We start from the raw sequence: 20451 nt of genomic DNA, 5'->3' as shown, positions 1-20451 counted from the left end.
AACTGTGGGCTATGTCATGAAAAGGGCAGCTGTCACAGCAGATCTTTAAGTAAAGAGCAAGCACTTTTATCAGATGCTACAAATTATCAAAGTATATCTACATAACTTCTACGTGTGATACATTTCTGGTTACTGTTCTCCTAATAACTGCAAGAGAATTTCCAAGGTATTCCTTGGTTCACAGCTAAGGCAGACAATGACCTAAAAAAGCTAGGCTCAAAGTTGAAAGTTGGATTTGTCCCAACCGTGTCACTATGCAAAATTACACAAAGCAAGAGGTCAGGAAAGTTTGTCTTAAGCAACATACAAATGCTGTAATGTACAGTGTCTCAGTTCTCTATTTCATGCAACCCATTACCAACTTAAGAAAAATCCTTATTTGTAAATTTACATTAAAAAATAAACAAGAATTCTTGTAACCACACAAAAGCTCTATTTCATTCATAGAACACAGGACCATTCAAGGGTCATATTTCATCTGTACTAAGTGGTAAGGGGGTGAAACAGTGAAATCAAAGTTCCAATCACCTGAACAGAGCTCCCTGAAATTATAATGGCATTTCAATGGGGGGGAATTATTTCATCCATTCATTCAAAAATATTTACGGGGCACCTATATGTCAAGCAGTTCTAGTTACTAAGGACACAGCTGAAAATCAAAGAGACAAAAATATCTGTTCTTAGGAACATACATCAAATTCTAATGGTAGGTACACTGGTAAACAAATGAACAAGTGATTATATAATATATGGAATGTTACTGTCTTACGGAGAAAAGAGTAGGAGGCAGATAGGGAGCCAGGAGGTGGGGATCTAATATTGGGGGTTCAGGGACTACTTCTGTGAGGAAGCAGCATTGAAAGATTGAAGAACTTAACCATTATGAGTAGATAGGTAAAAAACAAAAAAGGAAAGATTGAGGAACTGAGCCTATGTAAGTGTCTGGGGGAGGGGCTTTCCAAATAAAGGAAACATAAAATGCAATAGTCCCTGAAGCAGGAGCTAAATTTTATGTAGATACTTCAGGAGAAAATAAAAAACACCTGGATTGGTGTCCCAGCTCTTTGCCCGCTACTTACCTGCAGAGTAACTTTTACGAACAAAACAACGTTACCTCTCCTGAACCTCAGTTTTTTCCTCTGCAAATTAGAGGACTAATGCTACGGCGTACTTCATTTGTTTCAAGGAATAAAAATGACGTTGACGAATGCACTTTTACAGCACTGAGGGATTATTACTAAGTGTGCTAGACTAACAATCAAGCTTGTTTACTTGGTCAAATGAGGATAATGGTAGCTATCTCATAGGGTTTTGCAGGGATTCAAGAAGGTAATGCACATAAATACAAGGACTGATACCACACAGAAACCCAAGACATGCTGAATGAATGTTGCTCCCGCGGGGGTTGCGAACTAGGAGTGGGCAAGCTCTGCTCGGTATGGGACGCCCTGGGCGAAGCACTTCGAAGCTGCTCCACACGCGTTCGTTAAATAAACTGTAAAATTTCATTCAAGCACTTCGGATTACTTTGCAGGTTTTCGATTCTACACTCTCATTGGGACATTCCAGCTTCTAAGAAACCAGCTTCCCTCTCAGAATCCCTTTTAAAATATGCACGTCTCACTTGAAAAGGCCTTGCAACTGAGCTACCACTAAACAGATTTCCCCCAGGGATCTTAGCAACCGTTTCGGACCACCCTCCCCGCGCCCCGAGCGTACGCGCCCACCTCCTCCTCAGAGCAGTAACACCCCACTAAGCAGCCATGCCCGCCGGCCACTCTTTATAAAGCTGCGATGACGTCACCGGCCTCGCGCGTGCGCAAAGATGGTGGCGTGACCACGCCCAGGCCTGCGCTGAGGCCCGAGCGCCGGCGCCGTAACCAGCGCCTTCCCGGAAGAACTCCGAGGCTGGCTCCCGGAGTGAGGTCCGACTGCGGGGGGTGCCCTGACCATGCGACGGCCTCGCAGGTGCGTGCCGGGCCGGTGGGGAGGATGTCGTTAAGGTGAAGAGCCGGAGTGATGAGGAAAGTTAATGAGTCTTTCAGGTATAAGCGAGCGGTGGGGCAGCCAGAGGGCAGATGGGACGGTGCGGATCTTCGGTTCAAAGGGGAGAATTGGTCTCGGGTTTTGTCCGAACTGCTGGCGGCGAGGCTCACAGCAAAGTTACCAGGAGCTGACTTTCCGGGACTTCCTTAACGCCGCATTGATCGGCTCCGTTGCAAAACGAAACTGACAGGAAGGCGGCGAGGACTGGCTTGCCCCGACCTTTTGGGAGAGTATCTGTAATTAGACCCTTGAGGGCAAGCCTGGCGGCGATTGCTGTCCTCGGTGCTGAAGAGAAGACAGCCGCGCCTGGAGGAGGAAACCTGACGAGGGCAGGGCGGTGTGTCGCTTCCCCTGGCCGGGTCCGGCGCCCTGCACTCAGTAGGTGTGCGCTGTCCGCCGCACACTCGGGCAGTTAACAGACAATCAGTGTTTAATTTCGTAAAAGTTAGGAGAGCCTCATTCCAAGAAAGAATTTCATTCCTGTCTTCTTCCTTAGGGCAAGCACCTTCAGCTTTTGCACCCAGCCAGATGATTTGCCTTCGGGCTTGGGGCCTTCAGAACACTTCACTGGACCTCTGTCTGTACTGGCCCAGTCTCTTTAGCCAAGGTGAGCTTGCTTATGGTTAAAGTGTGCACAGATGACTGAGTGCTGAGCAGCCAGGGTAAGACGAGGGTACCTAATTGTGCTTTTGCTCGAAGTTATTAATGAAAAATACTTTCCTATTTGGAAGAGACATGGTAGAACTGGGCAGTTTTCCAATAAAGGAAAGACCGTGAGTTTCCAGTTGGTTCTCATACTTGTTTGCTTTTCTGTGTGTGTGTGCACATGCATAAGGGATGGTCTTCCTGTGTTGAATTTTACAGAGTGGATGTTTTTTCTGTCTGTTGATACAATAAAATGTTTACTTGTCTTAGTACCAGCTGCTTGTTTGTTTTTAATTCTGATTAAGGTTAGAGTCTGGGGGGGAAAAAAGGAGAGGAAATTGTGAAATATGTTGAATTTACCTGATTCATGGTGTTCTTAGATGCATCTGGCATATGAAAAACTATGCATCCTGAATAAAAAATGAGTTTACTTACATTCTCTCATATTATACCTTACTTCATCTTAAGTTTTATTTTCCCTTCTGAGAGAACCAGTGGGTTGAGGTACTAAAGTAATCAAATGTTGCAAAGCTGAGGACATGTGGTAGAAGTGACTTTAAATATTTTCATTATTTAGCAGAAAGCTTATAACACTGCTTTGATTAAAGATGACGTCCTTGTTTGTTCAAGAAATTCGCCTTTCTAAAAGACATGAAGAAATGTAAGTTTTTTTAAAAGGATAATTCAAATATGGAAATTATACTGGCTTTATTAGTGAAATGCTGTGTGCACAAGAAGACAAATGTTTAAAAGTGTGTCATTTTAATTTTCTGACTCTTAAGAGATTTTAGTGTTAAGGAATTTCACTGTCTTTTAAGAATAACCAAGATTAAAAGGTATAATTATGTCCTATATCTTCTTATTTTTGGTTACTAATATCTAGATAAATTTGCCCTTCTCTCACCCTTTCTAGGCTTCACTTTGGTATTGAATGGACTTTAAGCCTCTTACCCAGGGCTGGCTTGATGGGTATGTGACCTCTACGGTCACAGGCTCTGCACTTGGTTTAATGCTCTAATGACACAGTTTCAAATCATTTTGCACTGAACCCTGCAAATTGTGTAGCCAGTCCTGCTCTTACATTTAATATTAACCATTTTCCTCCTCTACGAGCTTGCAAATTTTTTTCTTTAATTAATTAGGAGGCCCTGTTCCTTGGATTCTAAGATATTTTCCTTACAGAAAAAATGACTGTTCAAAGACCCAGGTTTTTAGTTCTACTTTCAAGACAGCCCAGTCTTGAGAACCTCCACAACTGTCTGGGAAATGGTTTAACTGTTATGTATACCACTTATGTATTTTTTTTATCATCTGACATATTTTCTTATTAATCATTTAAGAGGACCAAAACCTTGTAAAATCGCATTTGACCAACAAGAAGCTTTTAAAGTATATTATATATAACAAAGTAGTTGAGAATTTACTTACAACTTTTTATATCTTTCTTCAATTACTGTTTTACCTTGTTGTGAGTATGCATACATATACACAGCTTCTCACTCATATATCAAACTATCATCTTTCCCTTGGAAAAAGAGGAAAAAAATATTTTTATTGCTTCTTCAAACATATGGAAGTTTAGCACAATTCTAAATGTGTAACATGAGATTCAGGGGTACTGAAGTGTTAAGCAGAAGGTTTCATATAGCAAGTTATATCAATGTATGTGTGTCGGGAGGTATATATAACTATGTGTACAAAGGGATATGTATTACAGTTTGCATTTTCACCAAAAATTAAAACATATCTTCAACACTCTAAAATAATTTCAAAAGACCAGAGAGGCTAAAAAACGGAAGCATGTACTTATGGCATATATAAAGAATATGTTAATGAAAATAAACATATTTTTATCCAGATTGACTTAAGACTTACTGAACTACCTGCTTTTCACTGTCTTCTTAGTTGACATAGTAATTGATTTTACTAGGTTAGAGTTGAAGTGCAATTAAGAAATGAATTTTTTATATTGGTCAGGCAATAAAATGTTTGCTTTTTCCTTTAACTTTATATAATCTTCATTTTTCTAGAGTATCTCAAAGATTAATGTTACTTCAACAAATGAAGAATAAACTTGGAGATCAAAACACAGAAAAGGCATCTCAGCTGCAAGCAGCTGAGAGTGCTTTTAAAAGGAACCTTAGTCTTTTAAAGGTAAGTTTCTATGACTTGGGTATAGAGATTTTTCTCACCGTTCCAAGAACATTTTAGTTGAATTTTATAATTTTGATTTATATAATTTCTCTGTTCTGAGTAATAAGTAGAATTAATGATGCAGCATCTTTTTTGTAAACCCATGTTAGATGGATAAGTAGCATATAGATTCTCATTTCTTAAAATGAAAAAAAATTAAAGTTTTCTTAAGCTAAATGTTTTCAGTCAACCAGAAAAGCAGTGACTACAGGAATTTTAAGGTCACCTTTGTGCAAGAAGAAATAGAAGATGCACTTTTTCATCTTGTCTTCTTTTATTTGAAGGGAGATCTTGATAGACCATTAAATACCTGTAATGTAGTTAGATCCAACTCAAAACTATCAAACATCATAAAAACAAGAACAATTTGATTTTGCCCTACTGGTGCCACAGTCAACACATAGAATTCATATCTAGGATAACAGATTTCCCAGATCCCTCTTGATGGTTATGGAGGAGGTGGTCAAAGTGTGTGATTGTGCGGGGCCTCACCATTTGGCCAATGTGCCCATTTGGAGTAAAATCATATGTGTAACATTTTTGGCTGCTTGTTATACTTTGCTTCCAGAATTGTATGGCTTCATCCATAATTAAAACCCTAAAGTTTGCTTCCATTCAAGCTTCCAAGAGAGTCTATGACTAAAACATTTGGTAGTAAGACTATATTATTTAAGTTATAAAGCAGTGTTTTCAGTTTTTATTGTTAAATATTTTCATCGATAGGCATGATATAGTTATCTTCTGTCCTCACTAGAGGATAAAGGAAGAGGAAAATTCAGTTATCTTCTCAGCTTCTGGCAGTTTGATCCACAGTAATTTAAGTCACAGCCATAGTGCTACCAAAGCATTCTATATTGCCATATGTCTTACTTGCCCAATGGTGTTAGCAATATTTATTTTTAAATGGAAATATATAGGGTAATCTGGAATTTGCTCTGAAAAGTTAGAAACACTAAATTAGAAGGCTTGACTGCTACCTACCTGCAGCAAGGGATGTGATATTTGGTTTTCAAGTGTTTTCCTTTTAATGAACAAGTATTTGATGACTGCTCAGAGGGTCCTTACTATTGAGCTAGTTCTGGACAGAAAGTGGGAACAACAAAATAAGTACAAATCGGAGTTCTTGATATAAAGGAGATTACAGGCTTAGTTGATGATAGAAGGTTGAAAGCTCCTTGATGTCAAGAACTCTGAGACTTTATGTGATCAAACATTAAATTACATGGAACAGATTCAGGACGATAGAATAAGAGTAAAAAAATCTTGGAGAGCTAGAATATTCTGAGAGATCTCAGAGAGGAAGCAAAGCTTGAGCTGTGCTTAGATAGGCAGAAGGCAAGGCATACTGTTGGATTCTTACAAAAGAGCCAAGACCAGAAGAATGAATGGCCCTGTTAATGATCATGGGAGTGTGAGCTAACTAGCTTGGAAATTCACAGGAAACAAGATTGGATATTTGTTGTGGGACCAAAGAAGTTGAGACTTGATGTGTAGAGAAAAGAGAGTACTGAAAATGGCTAAGCAAAAGAAAAATATGGACTTATTTAAGAACCAAATGAGTGGGTAGTAAAGAAAGACTCATTTGCTATTTAGATGCACAGTGATTTCAAGAATGGAGACACTGGAGTTAAGATGGGTAGCTAAGAAATCATTGTTATATACATAAGGAAGATAATGAACTTGGTTTCATAGTTGAGACTTCAATTTGGTATGGTATTTTTTTCCCTGCTTATAAAAATAATATATTCTCACTACAAAAAAATATGAAAGGGTAAAGAAGATGAAATAGCATACCGATATCATCCACCCATCTAAAAATTAGTACATTTTTATATATTTTCTTTCAGTACTTTAATAAATGTTTATTGAGCACCTCTCACACTGCAGACACAATGCATGCTGCTAAAGATGTAGTCTCTTCCCTGTCTTTTATTATTTTTTTTGGCATTCTTTGAATATTTGTATATGTAATTTTTTTATCTTGCTTTTTCTATTTTTTTAACCTTTGGAAATAATTTTCATTGTGGTCATTGTGAAGTTAAAATAAATAGGACTTAATTATAGAATTTTGAGTTGGAAGAGACTTTAAAAAATATATATATTGGATCAGATTCTCATCTAAAGGTTTCCAATTTTTTTTAAGCATCAAAACTTTTTTCAAAGATGTAAAATAGATAAAAGTGGACCTGCTTTGGCCCAAAGCCCTACCTGTCCATCCTTTCCTTGCCTGCCCAGCTGGCTCTAAGGAAATGTGAAAACCACTCATCTGGGCTAATTCCTTAACTTAAAGATGAGGAAACCATAGGGTAACGACTCCTAATGATCCTTATCAAGAACAGGTTAAGTTACCTCTAGGATGGTTACTTTAGAAATACAGCATACACTTTAAAAAGTGTTCCAGGAAAACTTGAAAGCATTCCTATAAGGATAGTAACAAAATAAGAATGACTTCTATTAACATCCATTATATGACCTTATTTATTTAGATCTTCTGACCAATAAAATGAACATTAAAAGGGAAGGAGCTTTAACTTTTTTTTTTTTTTTTTAAACAGAGTTTCACTGTGTCACCCAGGCTGGAGTGCAATGGTGCAATCATAGCTTACTGTAGCCTCAAACTCTGGGTTAAAGCAATCCTTCTGCCTCAGCCTCCCCAGTAGCTGGGATTATAGGCATGAGCCACCATGCCCAGCTAATTTTTTTTTTTAGAGATGGGGGTCTCACTCTGTTGCCCAAGCTGGTCTCAAACTCAAGGTGATCCTCCCCCTTCTTGGCCTCTCCAAGCACTGGGATTACACACATAAGCCACCATGCCCATCCTGAGCTTTAACTTTTGAAAAGGAAGCTAAAACTCTAGCATTTTGAAATGATATGGTTAGTAAAATTAATGGATAAAAGGTACAAAAATCAATAGCAATCCTACACATACAGCTGGAAAATGCAACAGATCATATTCACATTGGCTATCAAATCCTAAAATACTTGGGAATGCTCTTAACGAGGGGCTATACATGATTGGTAGAAAAGCAATTATTACACTAAAATGGGAGATTTAAAAGAAAACTTAAAAAGAGATGTATGCCTTAATCCTGACTAGGGAGACTATTATTTTTCTAAATCAGCTGTCACAAAATTATTTTTAGATTTAAAAAAGAAAATCTCATTAAATTAGCATTGAACTCAATCAAATTTCTGTAAATTCATTTGGAAAAATAAACTAGCAAGAATATCTAATACCAAAGAATGTTTTTAAAAAAGGAACAATAAAAAAGAGACTAATTCCATCAAATATTCAAACATACTAGTAAATGAATCGATGTGAATATAAGCAGTGAAGAAAACTCACACTCAGCCCTCAGTAACTATCTATAAAAGATAGTGAACTTTGAAAACACGGGCTGAGTGATTTTTCCTGTCAGTATTAATAAAACAGGATTTATTTGCCTTGTAAGGACATAAACACAATTGGTATGGATTTAGAAAAGATAATTTTTTATATAAATACTTCCATGATATAAACTGTCATCTCTCCACCCTTACCTGCCAGAAAATTTAGTCATATACAGAAAAATTCTGTGGCAAGTAACATTATCTCGTGAGGAAGCCAGAGACTCTATGGTACGAAGGGATGGGAAAGCACTCTAGCAAGTGCTTCCACTGGAGAAGTCTTCACAGGGCAGATGACAGTTAAACACTGCCACCCAAGACGGCCAGACTTACCTGAACACCTCTCTCCACTTTTCTCCAATTCACTGAAGAATAAGGCAGGATCCCTAGTCAGGATTAAGGCATATTTCTCCTTTAATACTTATCTGTTTCTTGTACCAGTGACGCTTTATCTCATGAGTATCTTATTTTTTTTATCCCAGAAGTTGGCCCTCCAGCAGATTAAAAGATTAAAACCAGCCTGGCCATAGCTGCATTCACCGTATATCTTTAAAGTGAGATATATGCTAATATATCGCTAGTTTGGGAGGTAGGGGATTATGTAGGGACAGGGAGAGAAAGAGATCTCAGCACATGACTTTTTGTGCTCATGTTTTACCTTTCCTTATGGTGAGTCAACTCATTTAGCCTTTTGAATCCTGCCACACAGTAACAGTTACACCACCATTCACATTGGAAACTTTTTAAAATTGTCATGAAAAATTTCAAGCCTATGTAGAAGAGGGACTAGAAGAATGTACTTCCATGTACTTAGCACCCAGATTTAATAATTATCAAAACACAGCCCCCATCTTGTTTCATTTATACGCCTCATCCCCTCCCCTCAACCCCTCAAGTTATTTTGAAGGTAATCCCCAGAAATCATATTGTTTCATCTATAACTATTTCAATATACATCACTGTATATATTTCACTGTATATCACTAAAAGATCAGAACTATTTTAAGCAAAATCACAATACTATTATCAATCTAAGAAATTACCAGTAATTCTTCAAATATTTAATCATAGTTCAAATTTCCCTGATTAATTTTATATGCATGTTTTTACATTTGTTTGAATGAGAATCCAAGTAAAATCTAACACTGTAATTGATTGATAAGACTCTAAAAGCTCCCCCTGTGCTTTTTTCCCTTTTCTTTGTTTTGGGATTAGGTCGTTTGTCCTCTAGAGTTTCCCAGTCTGGATATTGCTAATTACAACACTGAGGTATCACTTAGCAAATTCCCTCTGTTCCCTATAATTCCTATAAACTGACAGATCTAGAGCTGTGCTGTCCAACAGAAATATAATGTGAGCACATATGTAATTTTAAATTTTATAGTAACCACTTTTAACAAAGTCAAAAAAAACAGGTAAAATTACTTTTATTTTTTTTGAGACAGAGTCTCGATCTATTGCCTGGGCTAGAGTGCCGTGGCGTCAGCCTAGCTCACAGCAACCTCAAACTCCTGGGCTCAAGCAATCCTCCTGCCTCAGCCTTCCGAGTAGCTGGGACTATAGGCATGTGCCACTATGCCTGGCTAATTTTTCTATATATATATTTTTTAGCTGTCCATATAATTTCTTTCTATTTTTAGTAGAGACAGGGTCTCGCTCTTGCTCAGGCTGGTCTCGAACTCCTGACCTCAAGCGATCCTCCCGCCTCGGCCTCCCAGAGTGCTAGGATTACAGGCGTGAGCCACCGCGCCCAGCCTAAAATTACTTTTAATAACATCTTATGAGACATACAAAATATTTTAAAAGTTGCTATAAAAATTAACAATTAGGTTGATCTGATGGTAGTGGGTTATCAGAACTTACTAATATTAGTGTCACTAAAGTTGCTATACAACATCCCACTGCTAAATTTGACTGGCTTTAAGGAAAAAAATTAGTTATTAAATATTTTATATTCTTTTTTCCTACTAAGCCTTCAAAATTCACGTACAGCACATCTTAATTCGAAGTTGCCACACTTCAAGCGCTCTGCAGCCACATGAGGCTAATGGCTACCATTTTAACCGTACAGACATAGAAGTCTGATCAGATTCAGATTCAGTGTTTTGGGGAAGAAAACATAATGCCTTGTTGTCTCTCATTTTGGAATGTTGGCAGTCATTGATGATCACTGCCTAGGTATGTTCATTAGTGGTTGCAAAAAGTGATACTCACATTCTTTTATTCATGTAAAAGAATAGCTCATTCCTATAATCCCAGTGCTTTGAGAGGCTGAGGCAGGAGGATCGCTTGAGGCCAGGAGTTTGAAGCCAGCCTGCGCAACATATCAAGACCCCATTTCTACAAACAAAACAAAACACCTAGTCTGGTGTGGTGGCACATGCCTGTAGTCCTAGCAACTGGGGAGGCTGAGGTGGGAGGATTGCTTGAGCCCAAGAGATCAAGGTGATGGTGAGCTATTATGGTTGCACCACTGCACTCTAGCTTGGACAACAGAGTAAGACCCTGTCTCATAAACTACATATATATTCTTTTATTCCTGCTCATTTAATTGCTGTTTATTTATATGAAGATAATCCTCTCATCCCTCACTTGGTTACACTGAAGTACAGTTCATATGGGAAAAAGTATGATTAGTGCTTGATTCTTTCCCTATGGTTTTCAAAATAATTGGTTGTCTAGAATCCTCTAAAGGTAGCCAATAAAGTGTTTTGTTTGGCTTTTAATTTATCTGGATCTGAATTGTTTTGATCCCTTGCAATTTTTATTCTTACTTATGCTCAGATTGTCCCATTTTTTCCAAGTGGAAGCCTCTTCAAGTTAGCTCCTGAATGCCTGTGACATGATCCCAACACTCTTTGATAGTTTCCTTTCTTTCTGATGTGATCAACTCTTCCAGGCTCATTGTGTGCATTTGTTGCCCAGACCTGGAACTGGCCATTGCTCCAAGGAGCCCTGGTTCCTTTTGGCAGGAAATATATTTAGAGCCCTCAATCTGGGCACTTGGGGTGTTTATTGCAACTTGTTTTTTTTGTTTTTTAAGATAAAATATATCAAGAGCTCATATCAGTACTTCCAATCCAATTATGAGATTCCAAGTTTCTTAAAATCATTGATCTTGTGCCTCTTCTTTTTCTCACACCAAAAATCTTAGTGTCCAGAGAATCACTATCATCAACAATATGATTATTGAAAATGGTTTTCAGTAAGATACTTTTACAATTCTTTTTGTCTCTAGGGCATAACCCACTGGGGATGTCCAGTCAATACTACATTCTAAGACTCTTTGATGTAGTTCTTCTCTGTGTGGTTATGCCACCAACTAGATAATAGTTAGATTTGCTTCATTTAGTTTCCAATTTGGGGGGATTACTTCTTATTTGTTCTATAACTATATAATATGTTAAATGGTCTGGTGGTAAATCTATAAAACCAAGTAACAAGGTGTAGTCACATAAGTCTCATCTCTCATTTTCTCCCCTTTTTCCTGTCCCCACCTTGGATACCTTTTTTTGTTGTTGTTAAAGTTTTTAGTAGTTTATACTCGGGAAACTTTGACATCTTCAATTTATTCATTTAGTGAATATTTAGATACCTACTATATACCCTGCATTGTTAGATACTCAGATACATAAAGGTTGTATAGGACATAGTCCTTACCTTCTGGCAGCATATAGTCTAAAGGAAAGATTTTTATATGGAAGTGTTAGGATATAACTTACTACAAAAGGCCAAGATCTAATTGCAGAGATTTTTTTTTCAGCCAAGCTAAGGAACTCACACTTTATTCTCTATGTGGTAGGTATTGATGATTTTTTTTAGTGTAGGGAAGGACATATTTAAAGTAGTTCTTTAGAAAAACTAATCAATCCCATGTTAGATATGGATTGAAGTAAAACGAGATATACTTTAGGCATGAGTTCGAGTAAGCACTCAGCAAGTATTTGTTGAATGAATAAGTGTAATAAGAAGATCATAGTATTGGGAATGAAATGGAAAGGCTAGAAGAGACATTCCCGAAGGAACGATCTATAGAGCTTTGAAATTTTAAGCAGCAGAGAATAAGAGGAGGTAAAGATAGAGGATACAGCACAGGTATCTGGGTGAATAGAATTCCCACTATCATTTGTTCAATACATTGCTAGAGGCCGGGTGCAATGGCTCACACCTATAATCCTAGCACTCTGGGAGGCCAAGGCAGGAGGATCACTTGAGGTCAGGAGTTCGAGACCAGCCTGAGCGAGAGTGAGACCCCATCTCTACTAAAAATAGAAAAAATTGGCCAGGTCTGGTTGCGTGCACCTGTAGTCCCAGCTACTTGGGAGGCTGAGGCAGGAGGATGGCTTGAGCCCAGGAGTTTGAGGTTGCTGTGAGCTAGGCTGATGCCATGGCACTCTAGCCTGGGCAACAGAGCGAGACTTTGTCTCAAAAAAAAAAAAAAGAAATACATTGTTAGAAATAAGATGAGCTTAGTTTTATTAGGTTGAGAAATAAGGGCTGGAAAGGTTAGCCATCCCTGTACTGTAGAAGGTAGTTGAAGCTAGATAAGAGATAATCTTGACAGAGAGAAAGTAAAAATATGAGGACAGATGTCACAAATCTTAAGCAAGCCCACGCTTAGGAGCAATGAGAGAAAAATGAGCCAGCTGAAGAGAAAGAGAAGTAGGAATGAGAGAGGTAAGTAAATATCACTTCAGCTCAGGAAGAAGTTTTTCAGAAGAGTCATAATCCTTAGCCAAAATGCTGTAGAGATGACAGTCAAGTGTCTAACCACAGGCTTGCTTTACCAGACCACATGTCCCCTACTCATGTCTGCTCTTCTGCTCACAAATCTGCTCTTCTGCGATAGATATTCAGCATCCTTATTTTCTGGTCTTCAAGAAAAATGTTTATAATATTCATCTACAATGTTGGTGGCACCTAGATCTGCCACTAACAATAACTTTGTAACTGTTATTAGAATAATGACATATTGGGGTTGTGATTATTCTATTTGTGTTTTGATTTATAAAAGTAAAAAATAATTTTTCCAGGACCTTGTAAAATCCAGTGTAATCACAGAGAAGTTATTAGGCTTCTGCATCTGTTGTAGTATGGGCATCAAAAGCTCTTTAGCATGCATCTTAGCTGTAAACTTCTGGTGTGGGATAGACATGCTAATAGATCGGCCTCTTATCCCTAAATTGATGGTTTTTTCCCTTCAAATCAACTTCCTCTAGACAGCAGGTGCATTAATGGTTGTGCAACTTTGGGGAGTCCCTTTAGGGAATTTCCTGTTTTTCCCTTTTACATTTCACACCCATTCCTTGCTCCCGCCGCTACCATCTGCTATTTCTTTTCTCCTGTTCAGCATTGGCTTCTTCACACCCCACTCCCACGCCCTTTTCCATCTCTCTCCGTCTGTCCAACAGCCCTCTACTTAGATTGCTCCAGTGCTTGTACATGGATCAGAGGACTTTCACTTTTCTCTCAAGTCACTAAGCTCAAAGTAGAGACAAGATTTATATGGCCTTTGACCGAGGCTGCTGTGAACTTGGCAAACATAATGAGGGGGCAGAACACAACATGCGAGCTGATTTGGGGAGCATTTATTAAATGGGGCTCAAACGTTTCAGTAACAGCTTACAGAGTCCTACATTTCTGGGCATGTGCTTCAAGTATGTGTTAGGGTAAAAATCTTTACCAGGGTATGAATTCGGTTTAGTTAGCCTGGTGTTTTTATTAATACAACCACAAGAGAAAATACACACATCTACAAGTTCAACTACAAATCAATACATAGTGCTTGAATGCCCTCAGCTGAGTGATACACTACCTAGCAGTAAAACTTGCCATGGAAATTAACTTAGAAATCTAGTACTAAAAAAATCTAGATGGTATAGTGAAAAGATTCTTGTCACAAAGTACTGAGGTACCTCATTGAGCTTCTTTTAAATGTTTAGAATATTTGCATACATATAAAATTTTAAAATGAAATGTTGAACAAGTGAAATGTGTGCCATTAATATACCATTTGCATCATCTGGAGAGACTAGAACTCTTCACTTTTAAGGTTAACACAGGGTGAGTCTGCGTATGTTAACTGTTTTTATATCTGAATTATCCATCTGGTTGTTTTTAGGTGATTTTAGAGCTAAATTAATGCTCTGAGCAGTTTTAGAGGAAGCTCTTTTTGCCATGAATTACTGGCATTTACTAGCTATTCAAAGTGAAAAGCCAGATCTTAGAAGGACCACACCTCCTTCTATGTTAAAATAAGAAACGCTGTACTCTTTATTTGAAATGGGTTAATGATCAATTCTCCTACCTCTGTGTCCCATCAGTTCAAACCATATATCCAGAGAAGAGTTGAGTGATTTAGGATACAGATATTTCTACTAGAGGTGTCATTTGTATTATACAAATACACTTTGATTATAAAATGCTGATATATCTGTTACAGGATATAGAAGCAGCAGAAAAGTCTCTAGAGACCAGGATTCACCCAATTCCACAGCCTGAGGTGGTTTCTCTTGAGGTAAGAAGATTAAGGAACAAAGAGAGGAATCTTAAGGAAAAAAAGAGATCCTGTTTTGTTAGTAGCGTATATTAAGTTAAACAATAATTATATGTATTTCCCAGATTTATTTATTCAATTAAGTAAAGATGTGTTTAATTGATATTTATATGTCCACAGTACCATGCTTTATATATAGAAGGTAATTGAGAAGTATCTTGATTTTAAAAAATGTTGTCAAGTGAAAATTTTATAAAGATTTGTGTGGCTTCATCTCGTCACTTAGAAACAACTATTCTGTTAAGCCACCACAGACAGTATGCACTAAATCTTAAGATGACAACATGCCTAACCCAATAACTTTTCCTGCTGGCTGATATTAGAAGTAGCAGTTTAGTCCTTTCACCAAAAATTGAACCAAAGCTATTTAAATGCATATTATCATACAGTATAGTATGGCTGTTGTCTATTTTATTTTGCTCAGTTCAAGAACAGATTGGGAAGATAGTTGGCAAAAATAAACTATATTTTGTATATGAATGTGTTGGTGATGAATGGAAACTTACTACATACAGAATAGTTTCATTTTATATTTCTAATGACCTTTTCCAAATACAATTTTGTTTTCTGCCCAGCCAGGGATATGAATAGACTCAAAATTAAAGGCTGAGAATTTGCCCCTCAATTTTCTGTGTCACCTAGGGTAATAAAAAAAGGCAGTGATCAAGGATAGGAAAAAACCTGGTACAAAGTTGTGCCTTGGGCATGTTTTTTTCTTTGTTGAATTCTCCAATACCTTACTGTGGCACGTACAGGGCCCACACAATAGGGGTTAATCCAGCTGTGAATGGCAGAAAAACTCCCAGCCACAGGCCTCACATGGTATGTTTCTTAACTAGTGTAGCACAGCAGGATGGCATTTACTCTTAGGTATGTTGCGCTGCTTCTCAGACCACATACATAGATGTATAGATACGCAGAATCCCTATTTTCAACTTTCACAACTGCCGTACTTTTTAATGCTTTGAGTGAATAATTATGTGTTTCTTCTAATGCTAACTCATTGGCTGGATTTCCCAAAATGAGATTGATAGTGATGATCTAATATAAATTGCCGTCCTGTGACACAGAGCTTTTGGCAGTTCTCTTTGACCTCCTTAGGGCAGTCACCCAAGAAACTATCAAAGCTCTTAGATACAGCACGGCAGTGTTGCATGAGTTTCTATAGCCTATAGACCACTACCCTACCGTCAGACAAGCAACACAGTATCTTATCTTCTAAGCTAGTTATATTAAAAATGATAAAAATTATATTATTTTCTCATGATACAAAAAAATGGGGGAAAATTAAATTTGTCATATAAAAATGTTCTTTTAAAAGATATAGTGTATTTCTTCCATTCTCTAGGACTAGAAATAAAAATAAAAGGTACAGTGGATACATATTTCCCACACAATTAAGGGTCCAATTTATCTGAGTCCTACACTATACTAGTTATATTTCAGTTCCTGATCTCATCCCAGGTCAAATATTTTGATGTAATTCTGAAGCATTTATTTATGTTTAATAATTTTATTGAAGTAATTTCAGTACGGGTAATCGTTTGGTATGGGATTTAGAATATTAAACATTTAGCAATTGTATAGCCGTAATACTACTGGCAATTATCACAAAGTTGGCCACAAGAGGGCGTGTAAAATCACAATAAAATTTTAAAACCTGTAATTCTGCCAGGCTCTGGTTTTACTGAGAAATTTGAAAATTAACACTAGTAAGTAGCCAGATTTTTTTCTAAAATTAACATAAAATATTCTGTAGAGGAAATGCATTCTACATATATGTGTGTGTGTGTGTGTATACACGCACACACACACTTAAGTGAATAAACATTTAGACTATTATGAAGAGCCAAGTTCAATTGCTTGATATGCTTTTTTACTTTTGGATTTTTTTTTCCAGACTCGTTACTGGGCATCAGTAGAAGAACATATTCCCAAATGGGAACAGTTTCTTTTAGGAAGAGCACCATATCCTATTGATGCCGAAAATCAAAATGAAGCAGAAAAAAGCATTCAAAATGAGGCACAGTGATAACTTCTTCACATGCTACTTCGAAAAACTTGCTTAATAAAGCTTAATATTAAAGACTATGTAGGTGACTGCAGGGACTTTAGGAACTGAGTATGTTCATGTTGTTCCATTATCTCCTAAATGGCAGTGAAGATATGAGAATCTACTGGGAAGTCTCAGGCTATCACCTATGACTATTTCAAGGTCATGAATTTCTTTTCTACCAAACCCATGGACATGTTCAAAACTAATATTAAAAGGTGGCCAGTTTATTAAATAAATCATTTTAAGTCAGTGTGTGTTTTTAAAAAAAATTTACAGTCATTCTCCTCTAAACAGTTATGTAAGTTCTGATTTTAAGTTTTCTAGAATCTCCACTTTTTAGTTATTTTATTAAGGGGACAAGGTATAGGATCAAGGTGGTTCTTTGCTTACTATTATGGTTTCTTTTAACAAATGAAAAGATAGTGACACTTAACTGCTTTAAAATAATATTGCTTACCAGAAAATAAACTCATAAAATTTTGTGCTTCACAGATAATGAAACCTAAAAGTTCTGGAGACAGAAAGAACTGAACTATAACACTATGGTTTTGAAAAAGGAGAACTATTAGAGCTGGGAGTGGTTACCGGATTTTGACTTGGTTGTTTAAGGATTGCCAACCCTGTGAATGCAAATCACCCCTCTCTTGTCTTTTCATCTTTAAACTTGCTCTTTCCGCTCCCTTCTATTTTCATTATTTCTGAAAAAACTGTCAGTCAGAAAGCTTTGGGTCACAACCCTACACAGCTTTGAGATTCTTCAGTCCACCACTGCTGGAACACTAGAAAAAAAATTATAATTTTCTAACTACAGAGGCAGTCTCTGCTAGTAAAAGGTATCTATCTATGCTACATTACAATTAAATGGTTCAAATCCCAAGCTGGTTTATGTTTTTAAGACAATGGACAAGCTAAGAAAAGACAACAACAAAAACTACACTGAAACATCCATTGTGCTGATAAGTTCCTTTAAACTACCATCTTGGAAATATCCTGTTGAGTGGGTGTTGGTGTGGGTAACAATAACGTTGTTTTCATAATATGTGCTGGCAGATTAGCACACTTCTCTACAGTGTTAACAGTTGTAATTAAGGAATAAACAGCACAGGGTGTCAGTCCGATGACAATTTCATCTATAGTGTCACAATACAAAATGTCACAAAATATTAGAACTGTTATATAACTATAAAAAGTATCAGCTTAAAAGCTGAAATCCTTTAAAAACGGAAGACAGAAAAAGGAAGAAAAAAGAAAACTGGCATAGCAACCAGAACAATTTTATACCTTCTCAAGAATGTTCTGTCATGAAAATAAATTGATAATTTTTTTGTTACATTACAGTTTGGTTTCTAGCCATCCAGTTGATTTAGCAGGAGAATGCAGGTTTTTTTAGCAGCTTTGAATTGGTAAACAGATTTAGATGTAGTAGAAAGGAACATGAGGAAGTTTTTTTTTTTTAACATCCAATCTTTCCCAGCATATGCACATAAGAAGGTGAATGAAGCAATGTGAAACTTATTTCTCTTTAGTCAAGTGAAAAAAAGGCTAAACATTTGTTAGATGGTAAAATATTGTGTCAAGCGAGTAGGCACATTCCAAAATTACACAGTGGTTGATACGTTAACGTCCTCAAATATTTGAGCGTACACTTCCTTTGAGATCTGTAAATTAAATCACCAGTAGGTTAGATTAAAATACAAAATGAATGGCAATTTAACCATCTCAGAAAAGGTTCAGGTTTTTTCTCCCCTAATTTGACTAACTCGCTAAATAATTTTTTTGTGAAGCCAAAGTTTAATATGCCTTGGGTTACAAATGAGGGCAGAAGGGAAGGTGTTTCCAGACTTCTGCCGTACCATTTTTCCCATTTTAGTTAATACCTCAAAAACTCCCAGAGATGACTTTATTCCTGGCCCCTACAGAGCTCCCCTCCCCACCTCCGCCTTGTAGACTGTAACAGATTGCACCACATGGTGTCTGTTTTTTTTTTTTTTTTTGAAAAAAATTCCCATAGGGACCTGGATATCCCATTAAAGGGCTCTATATTCCTCATGGCAAATTAGCTTTACACAGGAATTTCCAAACCTTGTTTTCTGTGAGGAAGGAAGAATACCATATATAAGGTATATATTTTTTCTACAATTAGTAGAAATCAGAGAAGGGAAAAGAAATGTTGTTTACTCATACCTTTCCCCTCCCAATTCAGTGTCCTTACCACACACTACATTGTGCCCACTCTCCTCCATGAAAACTATGAATTTGTATTTTCTTTAGAATACAGTTTTCAAAATAAAAGTCAAAGGATTTTTTTCCAAAGCCTTTTTTGGGTTGTTACAAATGCATAAATATTCAAAGCTCATTTTCTGCTGAAACACTTCTGGTAGATGAAAATTATTAAACTGTAAAATGCTAAAGTAAAGATCAGAAGGAGCTGCAGGTTTTCTCCAAACTTCAAAAGAAAATAAATTTTAAGTGCTAAGGAAAAACACCTAATACTCTGGAAATCTAGACATCTGGTCTTTCTTGTGCGTAGGGAGCAGTGTGAATGAAAGTGAAGTCAAAGGGACACAGTTTTTCTCTCCATCATGAGCCAGGTATTTTAATGTGTCAGTTTGAGGCTCAGATGAGGGTAATCTTTAACTTTCTTTACAGTCTCAGCTTCTCTGCATCATCCTTTTTTTTCTAATCAAAAAAATAATAAAGTGGACATGTGGGCATACTTGTATTTTTGAATCAAAATTAAACTTATTTGGAGATTATTTTCACTTCTGGGATAATTGGAGACACACGGGTTTATGTGGGGTGTGTGTGTGTGTGTGTGTGTGTGTGTGTGAGAGAGAGAGAGAGAGAGAGAGAGAGAGAGATGAAAACTAGGGTTTGTAATCACCAATTTCAGAGGACAATATTAAGCTTGAAACCCTCTGAGGTAGGATTTAGTGTGTAAAATTTAATGCACAACTTGGCTATCTACAAAATATATTATTTTCTTTCATTAGTGTATTAATTTATCTTTTTTTACTCTAAGCCAATTCACATCCTCTTACTTTTTTTAAAAGCTAGTCTTTTATTTAAAACACAATGAAAGTTTTCAATCCCTCTGAGGAGTTCCCCACCTCCTTTTCAAGCCTTGAGCACATATACAGTAATAGCTACATGGCTTAAAACATTCCTCATTTCAATAGTCACCTATGTTTTACCTCTTTCACTTTAATTAGCATAAAGAGATGTTTAAGAGTTGCAAACCAAAGCCTACTCTTCAGAGAAGGTAATAACTAGGGGATGAGTTCAAATAGGGGGAAAAAAATCTGTGGAAAAAATGGAGGAGAAAGAAGAGGAGAGACTACTTTAAGAAGGCTTCAAGTTGGAACAAGTGTCCCCCCCACCACCATTCATCCTGTTGTTTGTTTCTCTTATAATTTAGAAGTTAATTTGTCTACATAGGAAATTTAATTCCCCATTGTTAATAATGGGGAATTAAAGCGTTTAGAATTTTCTGGGACAAACATGGGGACATGTCAAACTTTGGCAATTAAGGAGAGGATTGATTTGTGGGTTTGACACCTGGTATTGT

General features: G+C 37.0%; 1 protein-coding gene across 3 annotated transcripts; it reads left to right on the top strand.

Moving 5' to 3' along the window:
* The first annotated feature begins 1856 nt into the window (after positions 1-1856).
* On the top strand, positions 1857-17114 carry C18H3orf14 (chromosome 18 C3orf14 homolog). Of its 3 annotated transcripts, none has more exons than XM_045530983.1 (6): positions 1857-1968; positions 2543-2653; positions 3272-3352; positions 4722-4845; positions 14714-14788; positions 16728-17114. In XM_045530983.1, exons 3-6 carry the CDS (start codon positions 3300-3302, stop codon positions 16857-16859), a joined length of 384 nt encoding a protein of 127 aa, XP_045386939.1. In that variant the 5' UTR covers positions 1857-1968; positions 2543-2653; positions 3272-3299; the 3' UTR covers positions 16860-17114. The 3 variants fall into 3 exon arrangements, with proteins under 3 accessions (XP_045386939.1, XP_045386938.1, XP_045386940.1); XM_045530982.1 differs by having other exon boundaries at positions 3269-3352; XM_045530984.1 differs by having other exon boundaries at positions 1960-2045; positions 3269-3352.
* The last annotated feature ends 3337 nt before the right edge of the window (positions 17115-20451 follow it).

Source organism: Lemur catta, chromosome 18, assembly GCF_020740605.2.
Source record: "Lemur catta isolate mLemCat1 chromosome 18, mLemCat1.pri, whole genome shotgun sequence".
Taxonomy (NCBI): Eukaryota; Metazoa; Chordata; class Mammalia; order Primates; family Lemuridae; genus Lemur; species Lemur catta.
The sequence above is the reverse complement of the archived record's forward strand: the minus strand, read 5'-3'. Positions and strand labels throughout refer to the sequence as shown.